This window comes from Venturia canescens, chromosome 1 (genome assembly GCF_019457755.1).
Source record: "Venturia canescens isolate UGA chromosome 1, ASM1945775v1, whole genome shotgun sequence".
Classification (NCBI taxonomy): Eukaryota; Metazoa; Arthropoda; class Insecta; order Hymenoptera; family Ichneumonidae; genus Venturia; species Venturia canescens.
The window spans coordinates 8912894-8939313 of record NC_057421.1 but is presented as its reverse complement, the minus strand read 5'-3'; the positions used below and the strand labels follow the sequence as shown (position 1 = coordinate 8939313).

Below are 26420 nucleotides of genomic sequence, written 5' to 3'. Positions count from 1 at the left end.
CCGCAAATATTCTACATTTTAACACGCGCATACGCACTCGACCCTTTATCATACACGTACAAAAGCTTAGACGAACGTACACATTGGTAGCAGCTTAAAAAACGAAACATAAAATGATAAAGACGCGATCATGAAGAAACACGTCTGGGCTCTTGTACCTCGATCTTCGAGTTAAGTGGCCACGACGTGTGCTCCGATCATTGCATCGATTATTATTCCTCGCGCAGTGCGATAGCTTTTGCCTTTACGTATGAAGAAAACGAGCTTTTAAATTATCTAATGACCTTCCCTTCGTACGAGAGGCTCGGCATCATCGATCCTTGAAAATAAGAGGAATTCGTCACACAAATGCGGCACTGCGCGAGTGGTGCACATTTGTCCGGGTCTGTTTATGACGTATGGCGAGGAAGATCGAACGTTCAGATTCGATGCTCACCTGTGGATTTTTCTGGCCATTTATCTCGAAATTTCTAACGTTTTATCAATTCGCAAGGTAATTTGTGCAGAAAAGTAATTCCCTTTTCGCGTAATTATCTTGAGAGATTTTTGTAAATCGTGGTAAGAGAGAAGGAAAGTTATGCTGGGTCCCTGGAAGAAGGTTGGTGCGGAATTTCCTTTTTCATTGGCACTCACGCGATTATGGGTCATTAGTTTTTCCGAAGCTCCCGAGAAAAAATGTAACCTCGCGAGGGGCGCAATGAAAAAGAGAAAGCCAGTCAATGAGAGAAGGGAATGGGCGAGTGATAAGCAGGAAAAAAGTAAATATGATGGGAAAAAGAGTGAAAAAGGAAAAGTTGAGTATGCTAAATAACATGACGTTGGACGCTCAACTTCTTGGAGTCTCGTACAAAGCACAACGATCAGGCGTTTTTTCCTCTCTAACACCAATAATAAAGTCTTCGGGATGCTGTAAAAAATTTGATCCCAAGCAAATATATATACGTGCGTGTGTGTGTGTGTTCCGGTCCCTCCGTGTGCATAATATGACTCGAAACACTTCCATCGCTTCTCCTCTTTCACGATCCCGCGTGCAACGATTTGCATGGATATGCACTATAAAGCGTTCTACCGTTAGCGTCTCGTATGTGTGTAAATGCGATAAAAAGGCGCCCCGTAGTGAGAGCTCCGAGGTTTCCTCGTCTCGGACTCACTCCCGTCGTCGCACCGATGTCTGCGACAAATTCCTCATTTGTTCCGAAGATATGCCGAATTCGTTATGCCTTTTCACTTTTTTTTCCACTTTTATTATTACTTTTTGAGGAATATTCATTTTTATTCATTTATCCGAACTTTTCATCGAACTTTCCATGCCCTCTCGTCTCAGGCTCCGAACCCCTCCGCGTTTTTAATACTCAATTAAATTTTATTTTACATCTTCATCTCGGCGCATTTGATTATTCGAATTTATGAAAAATGAAACAAGGTGCTCGGAGAACCTCGTTCGAGTAATCGCGCCGATTTGATGGGAGAATCTCTCACTCACCATTCCCATATCCTCCCATTAAAAACACGTTTTGAAAAAGCCTTTTTTTCTCAGTGCATGCGACAATGTCACGCGAGTTAGCCACGGACGTTCTGCAATATTTCTCAACTTTTCTTCCTTCATCCACCAGGAAAAGGAATCCGAATGGAACACAAAACATCGAGAAATTCGATCGCAATGACGAAACGGATTTTGACCGAAACCTTTTTTTTATCGAATTTTTATTTACTCTACTAAATTATTGAACATTTTTGGAAATCATTTTGCAATTTCATGATGAAATTACTTCGCGACACTCGACATGAAAAGCGAGAAACCGAGAAGAGGAAAAGATAAAAAGTCATTCAAATTTGGGGAATTCTGGTCGAATTTTGTCTTGAAAAATGTTATTAATTTACGCACTTCCCTACTCGTTCGTTCGCCTGGCAATTTGAAGACACGAAGCTTTTATTTTCTCGTTGCAGATGTGATAAACGATTGACCGTGGAAAAATAGAAAGCCCTCGTGGTTCTCGCGATGGAGGCGGGACCGAAGCAGGGCGCGTGTACAGCTGTCGGGGTTGCTGCAGGAAGCATGAGCATTGCCGGTGGTCAAGCTCATGTTGTGCAGCAGCAACAACAACAGCAACAACATGTTCACGAGCCAGCGACCGGGGAGAATTGCAACCCTGAGGAGGGTGTCTTAACAGCGAGAGTTCACGTGCCCGAGCTCTATGTCAGCAAATGTCTCCAATTCCCCAAAGATCAGCTGGTCTGGGACGTGAAACAGCAATGTCTTGCATCCCTGCCAAAGGTAAGACTCAGCTCTGAACGCGTCTTTGCTTCGACTAAATTTCACCACAATCATCACCATGGTCATTGGCCCATTATTGCTACTAAATCAATTTATTGTACTTGCAGCTGAATAACTTTTCCTGCCGTTTTGACTAACAAAGACAAAATGATTTTTCAACTAAAACGATCCAACTGCTCGTGAATTTTGCTTGAAAAAACCAATTGCAACAGTTCAAAATATGTCGTTTGAATTCTCAGAAAATCTTTGGTCACACTTCCTTCGAAATAAATTTGATTGTCGAGACACTAATAAAACTAATTCAATAACGTTCCACTTGCATTTTCATCGAATCGTTTATGCTCATTGTCCATGCTCATTCAATCGAGTATAATATCATGAAAAACATGATTTTTAATAATTTGAAGTCTCGTGTAGTAATTCGATAGATTTCATAATATCGAGACGATTCTTAACATTTTCAATTAGTATATAGAAATATAAAATAGTTGTGTGTGAATGTGGGGTGTGTGGCTTCACTGCTTCCTGTCACGCAAAGAGTCTTTAACATTTTGACTTAGTTTACTTTCTCTATTTCTATACCATATTCACTTGTTCTTGTGATATACCACGCAAATGACAACTATCACGTTCACGCGCGATGTCTGATTTTTTTCTGTCCCACATGCTTGCCTTCCGGGACGCAGGAGGTATAGCACATAGATCAGAAACCCTCAAAATGATTTGTTCCCTCTTTTTGTATATCATTTCGTAAGAAAAAAAAAAAACGAGAATGTAAAGCAATGAATAATAGTAACTGATGGCACGGTACTGCATAAGCGGAAGTGAATTTCTCGAAGATTCGCTATCCTCGCGATTTTTTATCTGATCAAATGATTGGTCTTTTGATTAATTGAGTAACCGTGAGTAAAAGACGAAAAAATAAATTGATGAGATGCGAAAAGCTCCGCGATGAAATCAAGATAAAGAGAAAAAAATGACGATTGAGCGAAATAATTCGCATTGCATTTCAATGCCTGCCTCTCTGTGTGGTACATAACAGTTATTATTTTTGCTCGTGAATATACACGAGACCCCGACGACGAGTACGAGGATGTCTCCCACCTTCCCCACTATTATGAGATCATCGCGAGACGCGCAACTCTTAATGACCGTTCATTCGTGAGACAATTGACGACAAGTTTGTGTCGTGAGAACGGAAGTTTAAGTTTCGCTCGTTCGTCAATTGCGATGCATGCGGAAAATGAGTGAAAAAAGAAACATTAGCATTCGTCTATCTCCGTATGCCCAGAGGAAATGATTTTTCTCCGTTCTTCGTTCCCCCCTTTTTAGAGTGCTTGTCAAAAATAATCGACACCGAAGATCCTCGAACTCGTCGTTTTTGTACATTGAGAAAAACTCCATCGGTACGTTTCCGGAAGCACCGAAGAAAAGCCTTTTCTCAAAGCCTCCAAAATCAGATTTCCCACACACGATAATCCTCCAGAAATTCTCTGCCCAAAAAAACTGACGAATTTTTCTCAGTGTACAACCCTCATTTTCATCATCTCGTGATTTCTCATTGCTCTTCATACTTTTTCAAACAAAATCCCATATCAATATAAGTTCATATTCACCAATTCAAAATATTCACCAATGACGAAAAGCATTTTAAAAAAATTCTTAAAAATGTGTATCTGACCCATGGTGTTGTTGTTTTTTTTTCGCTTTTACACACCCCGTTCACTCGCACTTGGGATGTGCTCTCTGCGTACACACAACTACCACCGCTACTACTGCCACTACTACCGTTACTACCGGCGATCAACAATACTTCAACGTGCGTGCGTGTGTCTGCGTGTGTGTGTGTGTGTGTGTACGTACGAAACACAAATCTTCCTTCACACCACGCGCCAATATTGTGTTTGTGTTTTCGTACTCAAAAATTCGAAAAAAAAAAAAAAAAAACAAAAAAACAAAAAAAAAACCAACCGCTTGAACACTCTACCGAAATCCGACACCCCTTTGGCACTTGACGTGTGTGTGCGCGCGTGTCCTGTACGACATGGGGCTATCACGACACACTGGGCTATCTCTCGGCATCACCGCTTCATCCACTTTTACGATGCGCAGGTCGCCACTTGGTACAGGGTACGTTTTCTCACTTTACTAATAGCATGCGCTTTTTTTCGTTCTTACGTACATTGATATAGCGTGTGTGCGCGTATGTGTGTGTACTCACATGAGAATAAATCTGGATACTCGACGGATTTTCGACGTCGTTTCGCCGATTTTTCCATCATTTTTGTCGATTAATCACACGATTCGAATCATTCAATGAGGTTGTAGTTTCCTTGGAAAATTCGATTTTCGACGAAGCATTTGGAATTTTAATTGCTGTGAGAAAACTTGAAACTTTTTATTTTCTTGGTCGAGTCTACGTGACTTTGACGACAGGAATGAGAAAAATTTCACCATTTTATCTATCTCGCATCGAGATAAAGTGGGATTTGGGAATGTTGAACTCTTCGTATTACAAATACGAATACAATCGCGTCAGCTTTCGCTCCAAAGAGCTATACGAGTTTGCCATACGCCGGAACGGTACGTTTTATCAATCACGACGTCGCAGCCTCCTCTGAATCCAGTTTCATTAACCATACACACACATACGAATTTATATAAATGTACGTATCCATAAATAAATAATATGATAATTTATGGATGTGCTCGACTAGGCATATTTTAACATAGATTTATTCTCGTTTATTTGTGTTTTCATATATTCTCCGATGTTGTTACACGCGTCATAGTTTTCGTCACCTTATCAAGATGCATGATAACTGTCATAAAATTCTCGACCCCGAGTATATATCGTTGACTCGTCAAATTCGAATTTTCGTATGCCCCTGTTTACGTATGCCTGCGTAAGAGCATTAATACATATGTTGAACAAGTATATTATTTTATTACGCGAGAGTCTCGCAAACACCGGACATTACGCCGGAGCTTCTCCATATTTATATATCAGTATTTTATGGATATTTATATACGCGTATACATGGCCTAGTCTCGTGGGAGAATAAAAGCCACGAGTCTCACGCGATCCACTCTTACTGCTCGTCATGTTACACGTTTTATACATTTTTAACAAGATTTATTTTATGCTGCTCAAGTGCTCTTCTCAATTTCTCCCTTTGCCACTACGCTCAATATTTTATGCACTATTTAAGTACTGATTCGTGTGTATGTGTATACGTGAGACTCTTCGTGCGGTATTAAATCGAGTATCTGAATTGAAAAGCGAATTTGAATATTCTGGAAATTTCGGAAGCTCGGACCTATGGCGACAATGTCGATTTTATTAACATGGAACGTTTGATCGCATTTCTGAAAATTATGAGCCGAATTAGGAACCGGAAGGGAGTCCTGAAACTTGAAAGTCTTGGGAGCCTTCCAATTCGAAGTAGAATCGCGGTAAATCGGCCTTAAAAAGTTCGTTGACGTTCATATACCTGCGTCCATCAGTTTATGCGAATTGCTTAATCGAATAATTTCAATTTGACTAAGTTTAAATTAAGTTAAAAAAACAATAAAATAAAATGAAGATATAAAAAAAATTCAAGTTAAAAAAAATAAAAGAATTAAATAAAGATTAAAAATTGACTTGAAAAATGCTGCTTCGATGGTTACGATCCGCTCAAAAAAAAAGTCGATTCCAACGAAACATTTACTGTTCGAATAAGCGCGTGTACCGATCGCGCGGAAGTGACTGGACGATTGAAAAACAAAGTAAAAATCATACCAGAAATTGATGGTATAAGAAAGAAAGAGAGGTAAAAGGTGTCGGAATGTGGTTCGGGGCTCGATCTTCCGTGTTGTAAGAGGGGCGCGAGATAAAAAAGTGTTTCCAATGTCATTCTAGCTGGAGGCTCTTATTTAATCGGTATAAATATCGATTGAAATATCACTCTCGTGAAAAGGTCGTGGCGCGCGCGTTTGCGTCTTCCGGTGTACGTTTCTCACTCGACGGCGCGAGCTCGAGAGGTGACAAACGCGGCGCCCCCGCACTTTTCAGACTACCCTGCGTGTGATACCAGCAGTCGCTCGATTACACATGAATATACGTGAAAAGATATTCGCGTATGTGCGCGTCGCGTGGAGCGCTCCTCACTACACATGCTCGAACGAGCTCGCAGTCACGAGTCTTTCTCGGTGGGAGCTGAAACGCTGCTGCCTTTCCAGCGCACACTACCACGAGACGTTGGCGACTTTCGTTTTCGCCTGAGGTTAACGAAACCATCGGGAGTCACTCGCGCTATGTTCGGGGGGAGCCTCGAGACGGAGCGAGTGAGTAAACTCGCGATTCTTTCGTCCTCCTCATCCTCCGACTTCCCCGCTCTCATCCTCCGCCCTTTTTTTCTCGGTCATTCCTTTTTATTCGTTCCTCTTATTCCTCCCTGCTTCCGCTTACACTATTCAATTCCTCCTGCACTTTATAAAAGTATGTACGTATATCTTGAGCAACCGCGCGTACATGCACTCGGAATCGTCAGTCGACACACACGCGCCTCCGAGCATTTGTACTCGCGTGTATGTACACACGCGGGGATTCGCGCAAGAAGAGGGCGATGCACCGTGAGCACATGCCAGCCACCAGCGCAGTGCTTCCTCGTCTCGAGGTCCACGCCCTCGACCCTCTCGCTGTGCACCCACGATATCACTTCGCTTCTTCCATCCGCGCGGCGCCCGAGCCGCCGATACGTTTGCCACTGAAACTCCTGCCGGGCGTCAAATTTTTCAAATCCTGAGTACTCTTCCCGGGGTCAAACTAAACTTCAGAGGCGGCTTTTTCGGAACGGGCACTCGAGATGATAATTATATTGATGATTATCGGACGTTCCGGCTTGGACGAGAGATGCACGTGATTCCTGTTCTCATTCAACGTAGCTTTGTACAGCGATCGGGAAGTGTACGGAGAGCGAGAATCCTCGTGAAACGCGTGCATTTTACTTGGAGAAAAGAAAAGATTCATGCATGGATAGAGAGGAGTGTTAATTCAACGATGCTAACTCAGAAGATTTGAGCTCGCGCAGAGCTGTAAATACTTGTAAAATATGCTGCACTCTTTGCTAGAATGTCCAATGAATTCAGGTGTCAGCGAAAGGGAAATTCTGATAGTCGTGGATACGCGGGAGAGTCATTTTTACGATAAGCATGAAATTCATGAGGAATCTGCGTGCATCACACAGCCCTCACGAGGCACTTCATTTTATCTCGGTTTTTTCACTTCTCTGTATCTCATGAAATTCAACGATTCTAGTAACCTTGTGGGTGTCGCGATTTTCCTTCGATTTCCCACGAGTTTCCATGCGCCGTTTCATGGCCAATGAAATGAATAAATATTTACGCCCTGCACAGCTTTTATTCTGAATACTCGCTACGACGGTCCGTTTTTTTTCAACTTCGCACATTCCTATTCAAAAAGTCTTGGATTTGTCATTCGGTATACGGGGAAATATGGAGTCGAATTGAGGAGGCGTTATCCCCGTTTCTGTTAAGAAGGAAACACAATTTTCCATATTTTTCCCATGAACTCGTCTTTGCCATTTTTTCTCTCAACTGTAACGTTCTACAGTAAAAATGCATTTTATTGCACGCGCACCATTCAACACTTACCCCGGTAAACGCTTTATAATTGAGAAGCAACAAATTTTTTTCAGCCACGAATCGTAGTACAAGGAGAAGCGATATTTTCTGTTCGATTCGAATTTTATTTCAATTCAATATTAAATCCCTGGAAAGATACTAGCAGCCAGCATCGAAGCGAGAACGCACCGTATCTTCGTCCATCAATACATTTCACCGCGTCGGCGAGTTTGACAAATTCAGTGTTGACAATTGTTGGGGAAAAAAACAGATGGCGAAGGTAGGATTCAGTGGTGGAAAATCTGTGCTCCGACGCGATGAATTTGAAAGAGAATCGGGCGAAACTCGGCCGCGATTCGCCCCAACGAAGATGAGAATGAAGGAGAGTAAAAAATAGATAATCGCAAGGGCGACGTTGATCGATGATTATTCAGATATTTTCGATCGATCAAGTCTCGTTTAATCGATAACGCGAGAGAGAGTTTTACCACACAGGAAGTTCCGCAATGAGTACTATAAACTGAAGCTCATTTTTGAAATCATCATTTTCCACGTAACGTTGTCAAATCAATTGATTAATGGCCGAATAGAACGTGCCCGTACAATCGTCTCGATCTCCCAATAAATTTCGAGCTCCCTCAAAGCAAGGATTACCGTAAAGAATTCGGGCCGCAGGAATAGAATAACAACGACGCTAGTTTTTTCCCCAGGCTCAAACCATAAAACTGTCTAATTACGAAGCTTTACGTGTCTGTATATTGGATGACTCGTAATCTCGTAGTTTTATAGCGCGATACGAATCTATCGGCTTTTTGATTCCGAGACGTCAGGAACACGCCGCGGCCAATCCGAGATACGCAAGATTGGCTCGTTCGTTTCGAAAGTTTATCTCAACGATGCGTAATCCACCTGCTGAAGCGAAGAGACGCGGAAAAAGAGAGGGCGAGAGCGAGTAGAAAGAGAACAGAAACTACGATACAAACGCTGCGTACTCGTTGCCGCGTGCGTGGACCCATTTATACTCCTCTCAATACTTTTTCATCGCCTTCCTTCTCGTCCAATTTAGCCTATTTTTATTTTTATTCATTCACCTTGTATATGATGCATTAGGACGTTCCAAATACGATGTTAACTACGTCGGCTCGTTACGAGAACATATAATACCTATCGCTTTAGATCAAGAAGCCTCCAGGCACAAATCTCTCTTGTCTCTCTCTCCCTCTATACCTTTCCACGAATATATTTATGTACATTCGTGTTGTATATACATCAAAATATGCTCCTCGTCTATTCTGCGGCTACGTACATTCGTCTAAATACAGAGTGATTCCCAAGTCGAATCCCGGATTAATTGGGCAAACTTATCCCATGATTCGAAGAGCAAAATTTCAAATTTTCTATTCGAATCGGCTCGAGATTTACACTTTCGAGGGTGTGCGTTGAAGAAATGCCTCCCAAGAAGGTTCGAGTCCCCATGACCACTTTTGTTTGGATCGAATCACCACATTCACTACCACCCATCAATTAAGGGCTCCGAGCAGTGCAAACGTTGGAATTATGGGTGCTTTTGTTTATTTTATAAATAAAAATTGATTGGATGAATTTACATGAGAGCTTGTACACATCTTTTGCATACTCAGAAGTACTGGAAAAAAATGTTTTTTCTATTTTTATCGTGGTATTTTTTTTGTACAACGGTGTATTGAAAATGACACTCCTCGAATCGGCGTTGACAGCGAATCTCAAAAATGGAACATCCCAGGACAAAAGACGATAAAGATTCTTAAAATATGTGCATAGGTGTCCTACGACGTGGGGAATTTTTAAATATTGTTTAGGAAAAAAATGGCAACCGTTTGAAGAAAAAAGAATCCCAATTTTTGTGGATTTCTCAGTAGAAAATTGTTTATAAAATAAAAGAATAAGAGTTATCAAAAAACGGCTACGTCGTGCTGCATACGTTTTCCTTGCAAAATGCAATTTGGATCGAATCGCTGTAATGACTCCGTTTTACTGTCAACGCCGATTCAAAGGGTGCCATTTTCAATAACGCACCGCTTGTAAAAAAATATACCGCACTATAAAAATTGGATAAAAAATCTTTTCCAGTGCTCCTAAGTACGTAAAAAATGTGTACAAGTTTTCATGTAAATCCATCCTTTCATTTTCATTTATAAAATAAATAAAAAAAACACCTGAACTCCAACGTTCACACTTCGAAAATGAATTTCGTAAAAAACTAATCAAAAGTTCAGCCTTCAAGGATCTTGTAATCTCCCGATGCTGCACAGCATAACCACGACTTTTGGAACATCGTGTACATGTATTCCGAGCTATGGATTTCATATTGTATACTCTATTGGACGTAACTACTTATACCACTACTATTGTACACTGGCGACCTCGAGACGTCTCGTTACGGGAGTACCTTATGAATTTTCTCTCGCTCTCGTCGTGTAGATATATTTCTGCAGCACACACGCCTATCTATTTATGGCTTTGATCTCGTAGTACTAGCAACGTTCCTCGAACATGAGACACTCCATATCCCCGCTTGTACATAGTTATACGGGTTAACGCGTGCGTCCACCTCTCCAGCAATATGCGTCGTAAACTATTTTATTTCGGCAACTCGAGTGGTTGGAAACGTCAAATATTAATTGGCAGATGAACTGAGGCGTTTGAGATAAGAATAAAAGATGTTGGTGAAAACAAAGAGTGATCGAGCCGAGGGTGTCTGACGGTTGATAATTCCTGCGAAACGGAGTCAAAACAGGCGAGGAATTTCATGAAAGAATAAGAATTAGAAAGTTTGTTGGATTTATATTCGATTGAGACTCGATGGAGGAGATTTTAGTGGAATTTTTTTCGACTGAATTCTTCGCTCGTACTCGATCCCTTTCACCGCACGAGCCATCGAAAGTACCAAAATACGAAAGCCTGGTTTTATTCGAGATGTTCACTTCGCTTAATCGCGAGTGACATAAACTTTTTTCAATTATAAATATTTTGATAAAACGATCCGATTCGAAAAAGACAAAATCTGGTTATCTCGAGCATCTGTAATCCGTATACGTATGATCGCATGTGTTTGAGGGAGTTTGATTATTGAGATAAGCTGCCCCGCGGTCAATTGGAAAACCCGTATAGCGAAGCCACGATCCTATCGGAAGTGAAGAATGATCGTGGCTCGCGATCACGTGGATCACACAATGATCCTCCGCCCACGTAGAAGCCACGCCGGTGCGCACCCGGCCTCACATACGCCTTATCCTCTTCCTTTCTCTATCTCCTGCCAACGACACAACCTCGTACATACAATGCAACGTATATTTATACATAGACATTACAAATACGCACCTCTCGCGCGCAGGTATCGCTGATGATCGTGATCGAAGAATCAAGGATCGATTTATCTGTCCAACAATCGTTATCCCTTCGTGTAACGGTGTACATTTATTCGTAACTTCACCTTTTGTCTCGTCGTTCCTTAAGGTAGGTGGGTGACGGGCTGCGTGATTTTTGCACCAACTATAGGGGAGACCGGGGCAAAACGGGATATACCTAAGGAAATATTGAACTTTTCAGAAGTTTGGGAAGCTCCGTCTATTTTTTACTCCCAAAAACTAAGAAATGTACTGGAATTTTGTTCAATTTTCAAAAAAAAAAAAAAATCCGAGGCAAAACGGGGTACCCCTCAAAAACTCATGAAATTTTTTTTACCATGATTTTAATTCAATGCACCTTGGGTGTATTTTACACCCGTAACCGAGTGCTTCCGACTTACCGCTGTAAGCGTTGAAAGCGATCTCAGCGCTTACAGCGCTCAAACGTATGTCGAGCGCACGCTGTGAGCGCTCTCAGCGCTTACAACGCTCTAACGTACGTCGAACGCACCCTCTGTAATTCAATTCAAAATGAACGATATGAATAATAACGAAGATTGCCAATGTTTATTTTGTAAAAATTTGTATTCTTTGTCCACTGAATCATGGATTCAGTGCCAAAATTGTGCAGAGTGGGCACATGATTCGTGTGCAGGTGTAAACACGCATGATGGTCCGCAAACATATATCTGCGATTACTGTCGTAGACAGTAATCTGCGAGGTAGTAATCGCAGATTTACAAATACTTTTTGTATATCTGTGCAAAAACGTTTTCATTTTAAAAGTGATGTAAAAAAAAGAGAATTTGAAAAAAACGAATTTTTTGAAAAAGAAAATCAAAATCCAAAAAAAAACAAGATATTTTGGAAAAAATATGTTTCATGTTCTTTTCGGACTAGGATAAAAATTAAAAAAAAAAAGACAAAAAATTTCTCTCATTTTTCGGGTATCCCGTTTTGCCTCGGTATCCCGTTTTGCCCCGGTCTCCCCTATATTTTTTTTTCGAAAATTTCAAAATACGAAACTCACTTGAAAATGATAATTTTATTATTTTAGAAATATGATCGGTAGAGAGCCAACATTTTTATACAATTTTATTATTTAAAAAACGTTTGAAGAGTTCATTTTGACGAGCGTGATGCAGCAGCTGCCGCTGCTGGTGGTGTCGCGCTGTCAGTTCTGTTTACAAATTTTATAGGTTACGAAGTGAGTTATTGACTGTTCAAAATAGTATTGCAGTGGAAGAAAATGGAAAAATGAACGATAAAAAAGTTTACGGGGATAAAATATGATCAAAAGGCCGAACTGACGTCACGTGTGAACAGATATTGAATGCAGCGTTACCAAACGTTACCAATCCATTTGTCGTGTAAACGTTCAAAAACTAAAATACGTATGTATTCTTGAATATCCACGAAATACAACGATTTTTGTGAAATCTTGATATAACTAACGAAAAAATTGAATGTGCCGGAGTGACAAGTGTCAGAGAAAAATCGATATTCAATATTTGCTGCTAAACCACATGGTAGCAGCCTCCAAATTTTGCAAATCTATCCAATACATATTCATTTTTGCCTACAAAAAATATCATCGCGTGATCATGGATAGCGAATATTTAGCCATCTACCTTAACGCTGCGTACAAAAACCGCACTCGTGATAGAGAAGTTTGAGTACAGAAACGAATAATTGAGAAAAACTGGCCGCTGCGCGAAGGAAAACAACGAATTTGTTGTCGCAATTGAACATGGAAAATATGAGTTCGCTGGGTGCCTAATCCGGGGAGCTGGAAAAGTGGCTCTAAAATGAAAAATAATTGATCGACTAGTTTGAAAAACTCAGTGCATACGACCGATTAAAGACTCCATTAAAGTTTCTTCCATTGGCCCTGGCGCGTATTTGATAATAACAGCGATGCGCGAACTCGGCCATAAATAGCAGTCTGGAAAAAAGGAATGGGCCCGTAAGTTCGACGAATTTCGAGTTAACGATCGATGAACGTAAAAGATGGAGAAGAGCTCGCCCGGCAGCATCCGAGAGCAGAGCGTCCTATCACGAGAGAACGCGCGAGCAAAAGCAGAAGCACACACAGAGCCAATTACCTTCGGCCTGCTGCTGTTGCGCGAGTAGATCGGTGATTTGGTGAAGGGAAAAGGGCGAAAAGAAGAACCTCGGAGTCCTTCGCTGCAATGTATCTGCTCGCAGGGGCGGTAGGAAAGAGAGACGGAGGGGGGGGAGGGGAGAAGCAGAAGGAAAAGAGAGTGAGAGGGCGAGGGGTATAAACGAAAGACGATTCCAGCAGCAACGGAGCCGAGAACCGGATATGTGGACACACGCGAAAGATAAATATGGCGGCTGTGGCCCTCAGGGTGGGCCCTATACCGATTCCCCATACCTTTGTGCTGCCTCTGTCCTTTCGCTTTTTCTCTGTCTTCTTCACTCTCCGTCTCTTCCTCTTTTCCTCCCTCCCCTTCCTTCGTTTTTGTGTGGTGCTTCTCGTGTTGCATCTTTCGCGCGGCAGTTCTCACACGACCAAAACGATCGAGGAATTCTTTTCACGCGTCGATTATCACCCAGCGCGCAGTACACCGAACAATTTATTTCCCATTTCTTCTCCTCTCTCTCCCTCTCTCTCTCTTTCCCTCGTCGATCTTCCATGGCCCTCCATCGAGAGAACACACCGCCTTAAAGATTCTTAAAAACCGAAATCGTTTCAGTTTCTGCATTGTATTACTCAACGAATTGTGAATAACAGGAGCAGGTGGTCGCAGTTGTAACGTAACTTTCGTATCACCAGAACGGCGAGAGTGCCTGAAAAAAAGAAATAAAATCTCCGCACAGCTCGCAGAAATCGTATCTCCGTATCACTGCGGCGCATTGCTTCTTATCGCTGGCCAGAAAAATTGCAATCCTCTTTCCTCGCGGCTCGCTCGGCACGACGTTATCGTCCTCGAGATTGAGCGATGCGCTGCTGAATTTTTGTTTGACTGAAAAGCCAAGGAAGCGTACGCGGAGTTTGTGCACATAAAACGAGAAGAGTCTGAAGAGGGGATTTCAGCCTCTCGTTCCTTCACGGTTCCTCGATCAGGGCATACCAGAACCGAGAATACGACGCAATGAGAGTCAACCGAGGGGAGTCCCACCGTACGAAGCCGGGAGTTCGGATGCGCGATCTCGTATTCATGAACTTTTTTCATACACTCGCGAAATACTCTTTCCTTCCACAGTTTGCGCTTCGCCTACTTTCCTCCCGTTTTCGAGGGTACAATCGCGTCCACGTTGAGGCCGCGACTTTTCGATCCTCGACCCAAAATACTCCAACGAAAACCTCTTATTTTTCCTACTCGCATTTCCCCCCTGTCATTCAACTTCCACGAAAGGCATTTCACAAGCCCCCTCAACAAAAATATAATAACCAATCCAATATTTTCGATCGCCATTTAATATGCGAAAGCAATCTCCGAGTCCCCCGGAAATTGGATCGCCGCGAGGTTCAACTCAAAGAACAATAGTTTTTCGAATAAAGGAAAAAAACAGCGTCGTCACCAAGTCAACCAGGTTCCTATCACCAACAAGGTTTCCTCCTATTTATCGCTAATCCACGATGCACTCGCCTCGGTAGCTTCCCCCTCCGAAATAGCTCATCCTCAACTCCCGCAGTATAAAAGTGCCGCGCACTGATTTATTCTCACTATTTCTTACACCGCATATCCGGCCTAATTGTCTCAACGTGCTCCAGGGTGCGCTACCGCGCACATCCTCTGGCAAGACCAACGCAGTATTCCGCACACGTTGACTCTTTCGGGCCTGGGTGGAAGTCGGCCCAGCAACATATCACCGGCTACGTAGTAGAGCCTCCGGCGATTTACGGGGCAGCGCAAACTCCCGGGGACCTCGAGTATCATCTCATATTCATGAATTCCTCGTAGTATATATAGACTTTCGTGCTTTATAGCCTGGAGCAGCCGCGCGCCAGCCTCCGAGGACTCCCTGTGCGGATTCTCTTCTATTGCACGTACGCGGCCAGGTACAGGGACGTGAGAATGTGTGAGCACGTGTGGGCAAGCGTGTGCGAGAGTACTCTCGCTCTCTTCGTCGAGCGGCACACGTTGTTGGGGCAAGCGTGCGGCGGCTGAACCACGCGAGAACGTGCTCGGATGTGTACTCCTGTGGGCCAGCTCTCGGAACTCTTGGGGCATTTCTCTGCACGTCCTTATTCCTTTTTTCCCATTTTTATCTTGCTCTTTCGTACGTTTTTTTCGTTATTTTTTTCCACGGGATGATACAGCTCGACACGAAAGCGCCTGGTGGATAACTCGGGATGCGCGACGGCGAATAAAGCAGTCTTCGGCGCAGCGCGCGAGTTTCTCTTCTTCGCGTTTCGTTACGGATCCCGTCGGGCCGCTGTGTGCTAAATAAATAAATGAGTCGCGAAGGAGTTTGAGACGCGTATCCTAGCGAGAGGCGAAGAAAGCGCGCGCGCCGTTCGAACGCACTGCTTTTGTGACAGGACCACGTGACGGACGCTCGCGGACTGGTCAGGTAATGAGACTGTGCGATGACGCACATTACCTCGCGCCGCGGTATAATAGCGAGGATGCTGAAGGATCCTCCGCGTCGCTCATGCCCCTGGACTCGCGCTCGAGAATCATCATTCACGAGATTCATCATTGGCACAATATAAACCCGTCGGCCACGTTATCCCTCGCTGAGAATAAAAAGGATCCTCGCTCTATTCGGCGCTCCTTGGAACCTCGCAACCCGGGCATAATGGACGGCGCTCAACTATACGCGCTTTTGTCCTGGTGACTCACGCGACTCTGCGGAACTTTCGAGGCCTTTAGACGCTACGGAGACGGAGGAGAAACTAGATTCGCGGGGGGGGGGGTCGAGCAGACTCCTGTAAAAACAGGAATGCGATTCGATCCTCCGGGGAGTTACCGCGAATCTGCTCGTCAACAGAATTCGCGGGCACAAATTCTCGAGCCGATACAAAGCTGTCCTGGTGCCAATGCGCGATCAGCCGTGGGTTTTCGAGCCTCGTGCAATTGCCAACCTCCTTGTTTTTCCTCATATAACGGAGGGAATTCCTTTTCTCGCAGCATCCGCGCGCAGTTGACAGTCGACGTAGCGGATTCTCTCGTACAGATTCCGTTGCTGTTATATAATGCGCGCTGCAGTGGCGATCGAGATGAAGAGACGCGATAACTGTGGCGTCTGATGACGACTGTGCGGTTCCGCATTCTCGCGGAACTAAATTCAATTGGCGGAAAAATACGACGAGACTAGTTCATCCTGCTCGTCTCCCCAGGCCCCGTTTCTTCTTGTTTTTCTTGCGGGATGTCAGCTTTTACAAGCACGATTCTCGTGACGAGGCCGTTGAAAAGACGACGTCGGAGTGTCGATAATGGAAACGAGCGAAACGGTACGTTACGAATCTCTGACAAAAAGCTGCTGTGGAATTCGGCTTGCTTCGCTACCCCCGCGCAGGGCTTTGTCCTCAAAGCGCGCGTTATTCTCCGGGCCTGCTCACGCGAGACTGAAAAGCGTTGTTAGCACATTAGCCGGCTGGTCCCGCCGCGCGATTACTTCCTGCAAAGATCGCGGAATTTTCCTTTGAACGTCCTTTGCCGTACGCACGTATACGCTGTTCTAGCAACGCACGCCTCTCAGCGAGTTCGCGTAACTACTATGCGTTTCGAAAAGGCATGAAGAATCATGCGTGCCACCCGGAGGAGAGCTCTTCTCTCGCTTAAACTCTCGCTCGTTCTTTCCTTCGTACCGGCAAACCGCAAGCCCATATTCGGTATTCCCACTCTGCAAATACACATACGCGGAGCAGGCAAACCGTATCGCGCGCGCCCGGCACACTTGGTCCCATACATAAAGTTGCTCCGCAGCCTCCGCAGATCCCACTGGTATTCGTACGTACGTGTAAGTATACACTTTTGGCTGGCGATGCATCCCGAAGGTTTATTATCATTTTCATAGGGCTTCTCTTCATCGTGTTTTCTTGACCGGCTCAACGGACTGTTCGACCGTGTGTATCGCCGCTGCGCGGAGGGCCTGAAATTTCAACGTCGAATAACCCGCCGTTGCACACTTGCGAAACGACTTAAAAATCGCGTTGCCTGCGCCTCCTCGTGCGGAATCGTCGGCTCGCAATCATTTTCACTTGTAAATTATTTTATCCTACGCTGCGCTTCTCAAGGACACAATTATCGCGTGCAATTCTCTTGCGAAGACCGAAGCTACCGCTTGAAGCATCGCAGCGATAGTTTACCATCGTGCATTTGCATTTATTCGAGGAACTTGGAAGAACGGGCGAGTGAAAACTCCAAGACTGTCGAGGAACACAAGATTCTCCAAAATATTTCGCTGGGCCCAAAGAACGTGGGGAACGAAATAAAATTTCGTGGATCGAACCCCGCTTTCGCCGCAGAAATATCGATGGAGGCTAGCGAATTAAACTTTTAACTGGACTCTTTTATTTACAATAATGTCTGCTATTTTTTGACATATAAATATGTGACACTTACTTTCTTTTACTTATTTATTGCTGACGCCGCTTTTCTATACATATATAAATATTATAAAAGTCAGCGATCGTCGTAAATATATTACGAGTAATATTGTGGAATTTGAGGCCGCACAGTCATTTTTTTTTTTACTCAAAAGTTAGGCCAGTTTACAGTTTAGCAATGTTAAAAAAGACGAAAAACTGGTGACGGCTCAGTCGAAAATGCGGACGGTGACGATCCTAGCCTCAAAAAACCGCACGGGAAACAGATTATTATTAACCCTACACCTCATGTGCCTTTTTTCATACCCTCAACCTCATGACCGGGGTTTGAATGCACCCCACTCTTTTTCTGCTTATAAATCCGGTCCTACGATGCTAAACTGACTTTATCCTACACCATTTTCTTCGTTTTTTTATAACGAAAAGAATGATGTACGATAAAACTAATTTCAATTGAATTTATATATAAAAAAATCGGTCGATAATCAGTCGATAATGTCGCTTGTTAGGACGGGAGCGTAGTTTGAAGTTCGCGTGGGGTGTGCTCACACCCCAGTCATGCGTTCTAGGGTTAATATAACCTCAGCAAATATCCTGATAAATCTGAAAAAATTGACATTATTCAGCAAACCTTGCTCATGTTGTCCAAAAAAATTCATATTTTTAGCATTATTTTTAACGGAGATATCACTGCATGTGGCTTGACTTCCATAAGGTTACATGTTATTTGGCCCAAATTGTTATTGATCTTTCTCAGCAACGATGCTCCTAAACTGTCTGAAAATTTGACTGATTTTTTTTTTACACTTTATAAGATGCAATCGCGGTTTAAAAGCGATGACATCATTTTCATTCTAATGCCTCAACTTCCTTTTTACGAAGGCGTTTTATCAACGTCCCCTAATTCGCCTCTCTAATCGTCTAACAAAATACATCATATACGAAAAATAAATATAACACAACGGGCCTTGTCGATTTTGCAGTAAAATTTCGCCACTGTCAGTCAGAAAATCAACTTATTTTGCGCAGTACTTTAGATTTGAACATTGTATATGCGTATCTCCAGAATTTACAGTCGTGTTGCTTCCCAATCTTTCCGAGATTGTCCCGAGCTCGTTCAAGTCTTCTCGCCACCAGGTTTTTTCTCTCGTGTGATGACGGGGAACGGATTGAGAACAAAAAAGCGTAACTCGTCGATTGTGCGGCGATTACTTTCGATCCGGCCGACCGGAAAGACACCGGGCTTCTCTCGGGTCCATCTATCGAGAAATTGAGAGAGACTCCCCTTCTTTCCATCGACCCTCGAATACATCGATACATGAAATCGATCTTCGCAAATTTTAGGAATCTTGGAAAACTGATTAATTTCATTGTTCGCGGAAAAAAATCCGGGAACCTCGACATGGCGCTTATTTTTTAACCGCGAAATAATGGCTCCTAATAGGAAATGGAGTTGTTCTCTCTCGGCAACCGGTTAGAGGAAGATTTTCAACGACGACGAAGACGATGATGATGGTGATGACTGTAATGATGATGATGATGATGATGATGATTGCGGTAAATGCGCCCCTTACTTCTCTAGTTACGTCAACCAGGAGGACTCCTGGTTGTCGGGAGAACTTCGGTATTGTTTCCCTCATTGTTCCTGTTGTAATAAGATAATTGTAGGCACTTAGGGGGCTTTGCCGGAGTGATTCTCGTTCGGTATCCAATGTTCGGGAATGATTAACCGAGTCACCCAGTGAGAGAGGGCTCGCAGAGAAGAGAGACAACCGACTCCTCAGTCGTCGACTTCTGCTTCCTTTTTTCCTTCGTGCTTAAAGGCATATGTATATAGAGATGGACGGGCAGAGTATCCTTGAGTATAGCTTCACTTCGAATGTATTGACTCTCGTCACAACGGGCCAACAGTGGTCATCAACCTTGTCGCTCCTTTTCCCCTTCTGTCAGACGAGAAGGAGCGAGGGCGAGAGAGAAAAAGAGATAAAGTCCGTCGGTTGCACTTTACGATCTCATAAAATCTTGTGGCGTTTCGACCTTCGGGAAGAGCGGCTTTGCTCCTCTCTCGCAGGACGAAAACTGCACGGTACCTCGGACCAAAGACTAGAAGTAATCAGTCCGCGCGCGGGTCGAATCTTGAATTCATTTATACTCGTGTGTCTCGTTAAATTTTCTTCGACGCGAGTTACGTATCCGAGATGAGGATTCTCGGTTACTTCAACAACCGAGCTCCCGGGGTAAGTTCCGAGCTCGATATTTTCATGAAAACTTGCTAGCCGGTGAGCCCTTCCAAGTGCATAATCGCGCCGCGTATAGCGAGAATTCGAGCTCAACTTTGTTCAATCAGAAAATGAATGCTTCGACTTCCTCCTCGAAGACGCTGAGAAAAGTCTCTTCTTTTCTCAGCAGCGAGGGGGAAAGAGAGAGCAAGAGAGAACAAATCCGTCGGCAAAGATACGGGGGAGGAAAGAGAAAGGTGAAAGAGACGGAGAGGACACAATTTATTCCGTCGTCGTTTTAAACTTTGCCATTTGCCGCCGTCCCCGAGCTTGACCTTTCGCTCGATCCTCTCCGTGTTTCCACGCGCACACGTGGCTCCTTACCGACCCCTCTTACTGTGTGCAGCTCGCCCGCGCTTGTGTGATCGATGCAGAAAGACTGCGGAGGTGGAGTCTACACCGTCTACACTGGCAGACTCTCACGATCGTGTGCCGAAGAAATGCCTTGACTATATACATCGATTATCATCCCAGCCGAATAGAAAAAGAGGAAGAAAGAGAGAGAGAGAGAGAGAACACCGTCAACGCCGTCCTCGAACTCGACGTCTCCTGACTTCGCACACAGCCCCCTCCGCGTCAAACGCCTGCATGGCCCTCTCAGCCGTCTTACCGCATCGATTTTCCAGTCAGAATTAATATTATCGAATTTTCCCGTCCACCCTTCTTTGGTTATTGATTCGCTGCAGCCCCGAACTATACACGCCGATGACGACACCGCGTCAATCCTTTATCGTTGTAACCATTTGCTACGTCGGAGCCCTCGACGACAAGCATACTTTCGCTCGGGCTCTCCCTATTCCGTGGGACACGCCAAATGGAAATTGCGCATTATAAATTATCTTCTCGGGGATCGCGTATTAAAAATGGAAAAATTCGCGTTTTTATTCGTCAAGGACTTTGGTTGGGTACAAACATCGTCATGGAAGTAGGGAATTGATAAAAAATAGTGCTGATAAGAAATTTGCTGCACGAACAACAGTCCGAGGTCGCGACGAATTCGATCCTCGTGCGAATGAATTTCGAAGGAGGAAAGAATAAATTTCTGTGCGAAATTTCCTTTCTTTTCGTTCTCTTTGGAGACTTTGAACTCGTGGCGCGACTTTAGCCGGATGAAAATAAATCTATCAATGGAACAAATCAACGTTTTTTTCGACACTCGCCGTTTATTCGGTTCGAGTATTCACAAGTTCGAAGCGCTCGACGAAATGATTTAGGAGATTCGGCTGAACGGGGCCAAAGCCGGAGTTATTATTGAACGAGACACTTGTTCGCGCTAAATTCAGTGGGAACGCGGAGTGAGTTAGTCGAGTTATCGAGTAATTTCCGTAGGGCAGACTTAGTTACTGCCTGATTAAAATCCCCGACTGTACTCTGTGCAAACTCTTGGAACTCTGCGTTTCGTTTGCTCTCTTTACCTCTCGTTCGCTTCGAAATTTCGTGCCTCTCGTATTCTCCGCGTATATGCACGTCCCCAGGCTCACAGAGATGCGCCCAATACGCGTACAGCCCGCAGTTGATTGTCGCCATCATAGTGGCCTCCCGCTAAATATGTTCTACATTTCGTATTCTCGCGACCTTCCTTTCTCGTTTGCCATCCCTCCGCTATGCCTCGTTCCGGAAATTGACTTTGTCGCCGGAGAGCAGATCCTCTCTCGTTTGTGGCCCTCTTTCCACTCAGGTGCTGGGCGTCCGTAGTTTTCCCCACCGACCTTCTCGTCTCGTCTCTCGTCAGAAGCGGCTCGTACAACTTTGTACAGCGGGGAACGGTCTTCAACGTGATCGACCGGAAATCGACTGTTCGTCCTATAACGCATCCTCCTCACGCGCGTCGAGCTCTTCCACGGTTGCTCATTGATTCTGTTTTCCGAACAGGGTAAACGAGAGGATCGAATTATTTTCGAAAGTTTCAGACAATCGGACCAAGTTTTTGCTTCATTTTTTCGTCGACTTTTATCGATCGCAAATTTTTTAGCAGAATTTGACGACGCGGATGTTGCCCAATCTGCCAATCACGAGGGGATCGAATGGTCGAATTTGCGGTTCGATTAAGTTTCGAATGATTGAGATAAACGAATTGAATATTAAAGAAAAAACAGAGCCAAGACAAATACACTTTTTGACTCAAACGCCGACTTGCATCGAAACGATTTGAAGAATCGATCGCCCAGAAAAATTCTGAGCAACGTAAATCGCATTGGAACGAATTTTTATTCGCTCCACAACTCGAGTGGATAAAACATGACGGAGGCGAGTTCGAAAAATATGAAATTCTCTGTCATGCCCGCATGAACGCGTCGTTCAACTTCCCCCCTCGTAATAGCGCAGCGTATTTATTATTGTACCTCGCCGAAATATCCTACAGGAAATTGGCGACAAGTACGAGCTTCCTTTTCCTCACTCTCCTCTCTCGCAGCGTCTGTGCATACACAAATATGTATATATTTAGGCTCGAGGATGGGGGCAAGCAAACTGGGTTAGCATCTAATCGAAAGTGACGTTTAATTTGCTGCTCGAGGCTGTTTGCTTACGCCCCGACATGGATATTATAGATGCGTTTGTGGTGCCGAATAAATATTCGAAATTGTGGGAGTAACGGTTCGATGTGGCCCGTGCTTTCCGATATTTCGTATAAATGCCATTACAACATTCATTTCTCAGTAAGGAATACGCTTCGTCCGCGTTGTTTTCCGGAGAATTCGTGATTATCGAAAATCCATTCGAAATCGAAACCGTTTCTCGAAGCAGAGCCGAAGGAGCCTTTTTTCTCGTGTATTTTATTAGCTTTTTGTGTGTTTACGACAAGAAAACGGTGGAAACGGGGAAACGTCGACGCGTATCTCGCGAAGAAAAGCCAACATGGGAAGGAAGATCCCGGCGTTCGCCAAGAACTTTCACTCCAAAAACGTGACCGGCGATAAATTGTCAAGACAAGGCGCGATCCAATACGAACAAGAGCGTTTAAGCATACGAGCTCGAATGCGTCTTCGTCATAAATTGAGCTTCAAGCGCCTCGCGAGATGGCCGAGAGAAAAAACGATAAAATACAATAAGTTTGAATCGTAAACGCCGCAACGTTTTTCTAGATTTCATAACACCGCGCATAAGGCCTGCGCACTTTCGATGTAATAAAACGCGACCGAACGTTGCACTCCCAATTGCGAATTTCAATTTTCCTTAAATTGTCGCGTCTGCTACCGCGAGCAATTTATGGGCCTCGTTCTTTCATCGGACGTTTATTCCAGTTTTACGATCCCTTAGACGAGATGAGCACGTCTCGTTAATTCGAAGGAAGCGTTGCGCATTTAGCCTTCTCTCGAATAATTTATCGAATTTCGTCATCAGAAAAACACTCGAATTTCTTCGTTCGACTCAAATTCTCGACGTTAAGCCTTTTCCCCGAATCCAGGAACTTCCGGTTCGTCACCGAAAAGAAATTTATCCAATTTTGCTCCAACGATCTTTCGTACGAATGAATTTTTCTCTTTTCTCCACAACCCAAGCTTCATTCGCAACATAAATTTGACGCCTGCATTCGGAGTTTCGTCCCGAAAGAAAATCGATGAGGTTCGTTAGTCCTCGTTCGCCTCTCGTGCGCTAACGAGCCTCCAGGTTTTTGGGTCTCTCGCGACGGCCCTCGTGTCAACGAAGCGATTCGCAAGGGTAGCTCTTTTATAAGAGAGCGAGCTTTTGTCGAGGCTGTACGTGACTGGACTTCTCTACGAAATAGACTTTCGTCCGGACACGAGACAACGATGAAAATCGCGTTTTCAAAACGATCGAGTGAAAATATGAGTACAAACTGTCGCTGTGTTTACTCGATGCTGCAATCTAAATATCAAAGAGCGTGACAGCGCGATATTTTGTTTCGGATGAAAGGCGATCGCTGACGGGAGATGCGACGGGGGCGCGAGGGAAGAACTGTTTCCAATTACGAAGCGATCGAACGCGACAAGATTTTCCATTTCTGTGCCAAGAGGCTTTGAGTCGCTCGATTCCTGGCGAAAATCGCCGAGCCAATTCGGACTCTATTTCTTTGTCTCTGAAGAACTGAACCACTGAACAGCAGCGTAAAAGTGTGTCCATTGTTGGGATGACTCGCTCGTAAAATGAAAAAGGGAAGTAAACGTAAAAACGATGACAAACAAGATGAATTATTTGTCAAAAACGATACGCCGAGTATACCGCACGAAGAAAGAAAGGAAGGAAGGAAGAGAGAAGTAAAAGAGAAAATATGAAAGGCGCCTGATAATTACGAATCATAAATAATGCATAAATCCATAAAGAGCAGGAAGGGCGTACAACGCCAAAGAAAGTACGAGCTTTGGGTCATTTTCGTTTCGGATCTCATCGACGTGGAGGACACGAGCATAATGCGTCCGTGACGAGAGTCCTCGCTCTTTCTCTCTCTCTCTTTTTTTTCCTTTCGGTAGCATCGGGCCACACAAAAGAGAGGAGTCGCCGCGAGAGAAGAAAAATTGTTCCACGCTGTTGTTTATTTATTTTTTCTTTGCATCTCTCATGAGCCGCGCCGTAGAACAACGTTATACGTACAGCGTTGAAAAAAATGGGTGTATGCGTTGCCTACAAACGTGTGAGTGCGACGATCTACAAGGTGTCCCGGAGGCTGAGCTCAAGACCCGGATCTCGGGATGGGATATGAAATGTTAAACAGAAAAACCGTCAACTTTTCTCTCCGATCCAACCTTGTTGGGATATTCGTGAGGGCAGCATTGATGAAAAAAAATTTTTCCACATTTTTTCTTCACCTGGTGTAATCGACCGCCCTCTCGAATCCTCGAACTCGAGGCACTCGGCACACCGTATGGAGACGTGCATGTACGAGCACCGGAGAGAGATAAGCACGCATAAATAATGTATATGCTCATATACGTGCTTGGAAACCGAAAAAGTTGAGAAAAAAGGGATATTGACGTTGGGCGAGAGCTCGCGCAATGCAGTGAGAAAAGCCATACATCGTGAATGGGATGTACGTGTATGTGTGTGCGCGCGTAATACCGAATGTGGTGTATCGGTGTTTCCGAAGAGCCCTTTACGAGGCAACTTAATGTTCTTCTCTTTACCTCGCCTTCTGTTTTCGACCTTCAGGAATATTCAATAGGTTTAATTGTACAGGGGGTTAAACACCAAAAAACGTTTTACTCCATCAGGTTAAATTGCTGCCTCATAAATGGGCACGGTTTTATTCATTACTTTTTACTTTTTATCAATCTTATATATATGCTTCGAGGAATCTTGGCATTATTATACTCGCAACGCAAAAACGCTGCGGTGGCCTGATTTTTTTATAATGCGGGATGAACGCATTTTGCGATGAATCGGGTTATGAAGAAAACGCTAGAAAGTCGAGCGATCGAAATAAAGAAATGCTGCGGAGCTCAAAATACACGCGTCTCGCTCGCTCACTTACTCAGACTGGTGATCTCCGATGTCAAACGCATCGTCATTTTGTCTTTCGCCTTTTTGAGCCATCGCTATTCTGCAAATCTGAAAGTTTTATAGGCTCGAAAAATGCACTTTCGATTTTCTGCTACTCCATGTTCTGGTTTATCTATGAAACAACTATATTTTGAATTCGAAAATATCATTAGAAATGAAAACTATCGAAATGTATATTTTCGAGTAAATACGAAATCAAAATTCGACATATCGAAGCCTGCCCAAGAATAATTGAAAAAATCGATTCCCCTAAGGATGGGCAGCATTTTGATATTTGCCAAATTAACGAAACGTCGTCATCAGGGTTCGTCTTGCCATCGAAAAGTGCATTTTTATCGTCGCAGATATTCCGGTGAATACCAAGCCAGCTTGTGCATAAAAATTCCTCGATTTGAGAGCGTCGTTCGAACAGTCGAATCAAAAACAAATCTGCAAGAGACGATGCTCTACCTGGAAAAATAATTTTGCTCGATTTTTCTTATCTTTCTTCCAGTTCTATCTACCTCTCTAGCATAATAGTACGTGGAAGGTACTGCAAGTACTCGGGGAAGTAGACGGTGTGCTCGTGCGGTACGGTCACGCACGCGGAAAATTATAACCCGTGACACCCTCTCTCCTTCGGCTAAAAGCCGAGGTGTGCGCGTTCATAAGCATCCGAAGGAAAGAAGGAGAGCGAAAGAGAGAGAGAGAGAGAGAGATAAAGAGCGTTTGCTTTAACGCTACACCGCACATGGGCCATAAGGCACGTGTCAGCGCGTCCGCACGTTCTTAGCGATATTAATTAAGGTCCTCCCGCTGCAAATTTCATGGGTATAAATTACAACGAAGCCAGGTAACCGCGTGCTCGCATATCGTCTGTCAGGCTCACC

General features: G+C 44.0%; 1 protein-coding gene across 5 annotated transcripts in view; it reads left to right on the top strand.

The window, feature by feature from the left end:
- Positions 1 to 26420, top strand: part of LOC122419206 (SH3 and multiple ankyrin repeat domains protein 3) — a 180320-nt gene that overhangs the window by 126369 nt on the left and 27531 nt on the right. For 2 of the 5 annotated variants that reach the window (XM_043433559.1, XM_043433555.1), the window contains 2 exons: positions 1948 to 2276; positions 4386 to 4405. In XM_043433559.1, the coding sequence (XP_043289494.1) occupies positions 2000 to 2276; positions 4386 to 4405 (297 nt within the window). In that variant the 5' untranslated portion in view covers positions 1948 to 1999. The remainder of the gene's footprint in view (positions 1 to 1947; positions 2277 to 4385; positions 4406 to 26420) is intronic. The other 3 variants (XM_043433557.1, XM_043433560.1, XM_043433556.1) reach the window with 2 other exon arrangements.